The sequence below is a fragment of the Ornithorhynchus anatinus genome, chromosome 12, assembly GCF_004115215.2.
Source record: "Ornithorhynchus anatinus isolate Pmale09 chromosome 12, mOrnAna1.pri.v4, whole genome shotgun sequence".
NCBI lineage: Eukaryota > Metazoa > Chordata > Mammalia > Monotremata > Ornithorhynchidae > Ornithorhynchus > Ornithorhynchus anatinus.
In genome coordinates, this window is record NC_041739.1 from 34,587,214 (window position 1) to 34,590,713 (window position 3,500).

Here is a 3,500-nt window from a genome sequence, read left to right on the forward strand (position 1 = left end):
CGCTCAATAAATACAATTGAATGAACGAATGGTCTGCACAGAGTGAGCGCTCAATAAATACAATTGAATGAACGAATGGTCTGCACAGAGTAAGCGCTCAATAAATACTTTTATGGAATGAATGCTCTGCCCAGAGTAAGCACTCAATAAATACAATTGAATGAACGAATGGCCTGCACAGAGTGAGCGCTCAATAAATACAATTGAATGAACGAATGGTCTGCACAGAGTAAGCGCTCAATAAATACTTTTATGGAATGAATGCTCTGCACAGAGTAAGCGCTCAGTAAATACTATTGATGAATGCACGCTCTGCACAGAGTAAGCGCTCAATGAAAACTATTGAACGGTCGCTCCGCACAGAGTAAGCGCTCAATAAATACGAACGATCAGTCTCCCGGGGGAGGGAGAAAAAGGCATTTTGCAGGGGGAGGGGCGCGTCTATCTCGGCTTGGCCGAGGAAGGGCTCGGGGCGTCGGAGCGGGCCCGGCCTCCCGCTCAGCGAGAGGCTAAGTCCTCGGGGGGGGGCCGAGGCGCATGCGCGGGTCGGGGAAAGGGAGGGGGTGGGGGGGGTGGAGCGCCCCCTCCCGCTCGGCCCCCCGAGGAGCGTCTGAAAGGGAGCGGGCTCCCGCGCGCGTGGCTCGCCGGCCTCCCGGAGGCCCCTCGGCGGCCGCTGATTGGCCGGCCGCGCCTCGCGCCCTCCATTCATTAATAAATTAGCGGCACGCTCCAGCCGAGCGCGAGCCACCAATCACGGCGCCGGGCAGCGGCCCCCAGCGGCCGCCGGCGGAGCTTTTTTACCCACGACGGCTTTGATGCCCGTCGGATGAAAAAAAAGGGGGGGGGGGGCGGGGAGGGAGGGAAAAAAAAAAAAAGGACTGCACGGGGAGGGGCGGAAAATAACGGGCCGGGGGAGGGGAGGGGGGATAGAGAAAGAGAAAGAAAAGAGGGCTGATAATGCCATGAAAAGGAGGGAGCCGGGGAGGGGGAGGAGGTGGGGGGCGAAGGGGAGAGGGGGGCGTCGAGGGGATTGTTTTCCCCGGGGTATATAAGGGGTTTTAAGGAGGGTCGTGTGCCAGACACGCAGCCGCCCCACGACGAGCGGCTGCGCTTTATCGGGAGGGCCCCGGGGGTCGCGTGCCAGGAGCAGCACCGCCCCGGACTGACGGACAGAGGCGGCAGGACCGGCCCACGGACACCCCTGCCTCCTCCTCCTCCCTCCTCCCCCCCCCCGGCCCCTCCTGGCCCGGGACCCTGCTGCCCCTCCGCCCCCCGGGACAGGGGCCTCGGCAGGACCGGTCCTGGGGTGTCCCGTCCCACCCGCCCCCCGGGCAGAGGGAGGAGCGGGCAGGTCAGACGGGCCCGGAGGAGCCTTGTTCCCGGGGCGCACTGACAACGGGGACGAGTAAGTGTGGGGGCTGCGGCTGATGATCTGGGGGTGCGGGGGGTGGGGGGGTGAGGTGCCTTCCCCCCCCCCCCCGCTTCGGTCCCTCGCCCCACTGTCCAGGCCCAGGTGGGGAGGAGCCCTGGGACGCCCCTTGCAAGCCCCCCTTGGCTGGTCCTCCCCTGGCCCCCCTCAGGAGGGAGGGGATCCCCATCCCCTCTCACCCGGGTGGTCATGTCCCGTCCCCCTCTCTCTCCCCCCTGCTTCTGTCCCTCACCCCACTGTCTGTCCAGGCCCAGGTGGGGAGGAGTCCTGGGACGCCCCTTGCAAGCCCCCCTTGGCTGGTCCTCCCCTGGCCCCCCTCAGGAGGGAGGGGATCCCCATCCCCTCTCACCCGGGTGGTCATGTCCCGTCCCCCTCTCTCCCCCCTGCTTCTGTCCCTCACCCCACCGTCCAGGCCCAGGTGGGGAAGGAGCCCTGGGCCACCCTTTGCAAGCCTCCTTGGGCTGACCGGCCCTCCCCCGGCCCCCCTGGGGGACCCCCCACCCTCCAGGAGGGAGGGGATCCCCATGCCCCGTCCGATGCCCGGTGGGCAGTGCCCCCTCTCACCCGGGTGGTCGTGTCCCCCCTCCCGGCCCTCCCCCCGCTGTCCAGGCCCAGGTGGGGAAGGAGCCCTGGGCCACCCTTTGCAAGCCTCCTTGGGCTGGCCGGCCCTCCCCCGGGCCCCCTCGGGGGGACCCCCCCCAGGAGGGAGGGAGGGGATCCCACGGTGGGCAGTGCCCCCTCTCACCCGGGTGGTCGCGTCCCCCCCCTTTCTGTCCCTCGCCCCACTGTCCGTCCAGGCCGAGGGGGGGGAAGGAGCCCTGGGCCACCCCTCTGCAAGCCTCCTCGGGCTGTGCCGGCCCGCCCCCGGCCCCCCTCGGGGGGACCCCCCCCAGGAGGGAGGGAAGGGATCCCACGGTGGGCAGTGCCCCCTCTCACCCGGGTGGTCGCGCCCCCCTCTCCCTCCTCCAGGATGCCGGTCAAGCCGGAGAGCCTGGAGCTGAAGGAGGAGGAGGCCGTGCTGCTGCTGCTGGGCCCGGCGTCGTCCAGCGAGGAGGACGAGGACGAGGAGGACGAGGGGGCGGCCAGGGGGGCGGCGGCCGGGCCCGTGGCGACGGCGGCGGCGGCGGGCGAGGGACCCCGCCAGGCGTCGCGACTCCTGGGCTGGCGACACGAGTGCCAGCGTCGACCGGCCCGGGCCCGGGGCGCCAAGACGGCCGAGACGGTGCAGAGGCTGAAGAAGACCAGGCGGCTGAAGGCCAACCACCGCGAGCGCAACCGCATGCACCACCTCAACGCGGCGCTGGACGCTCTGCGGGACGTGCTGCCCACCTTCCCCGAGGACGCCAAGCTGACCAAGATCGAGACGCTGCGCTTCGCCCACAACTACATCTGGGCGCTGACCGAGACGCTGCGCCTGGCCGACCAGGGCGGGGGGGGCAGCCTGGCCGGCTCGGGGGTCGCGGGGTCAGGGGTCACGGGGGCCGAGGCCCTGCTGCTGGCCGGCTGCGGTGACAGCCCTTCCCCGGCCTCCACGTGGAGCTGCACCGACAGCCCTTCCTCCTCCTCCTCTTCCTCCTCCTCCTCCTCCTCTTCCTCCTCCTCCCCGTACAGATGCACTTTATCTCCGGCCAGTCCCGCCGGCTCGGCCTCGGACATGGACTTCTGGCCTCCGGACGCGCACGGCTACCGAGCGGCCCATCGGCCGGCCCGGGATGGCCTCTGAGGGCCACCCCCTCCCCAACCACCGGCCCCCTCCCCGCCCCCTCCTCAGCTGCCCCCCAAACACCCATCCCTCCCTTTCCTCCACATGGGGAGGGCCGTGCGGTCCGCCGGTCCCCTCCGTCCCAAGGATGCTGCAGCTCCAGGGAGAAGGGGGGGGGGGAGGAGCCCCTTAAATTGGGGGGGAGGGAGGGTCCGGGCCGAAGCCTGACGGGGGGGGTCCCCGAGGACCGGCCGGCCCCTCCCCGCGCCCCCTCGGGCCTCGGAACGGGCCCCGTCTGCAAGGATGGGGAGGCGGCCGGGCCGGGCCGGTCCAGCCTCCCCGTCTCCGTGGAAACGCGGATGTCGGCCC

At 69.5% G+C, this 3,500-nt stretch overlaps 1 protein-coding gene across 1 annotated transcript; it reads left to right on the plus strand.

The window, feature by feature from the left end:
• The first annotated feature begins 2,399 nt into the window (after nt 1-2,399).
• Nucleotides 2,400-3,152, plus strand: NEUROG2 (neurogenin 2). Its single transcript, XM_029076330.2, has one exon. The coding sequence runs from the start codon at nt 2,400-2,402 to the stop codon at nt 3,150-3,152; it is 753 nt and encodes a 250-aa protein (XP_028932163.1).
• Nucleotides 3,153-3,500: the final 348 nt, after the last annotated feature.

Excerpts from the sequence above, each read along its gene's own strand:
- NEUROG2 (XM_029076330.2), top strand. The coding sequence starts at position 2,400 with ATGCCGGTCAAGCCGGAGAGCCTGGAGCTGAAGGAGGAGGAGGCCGTG.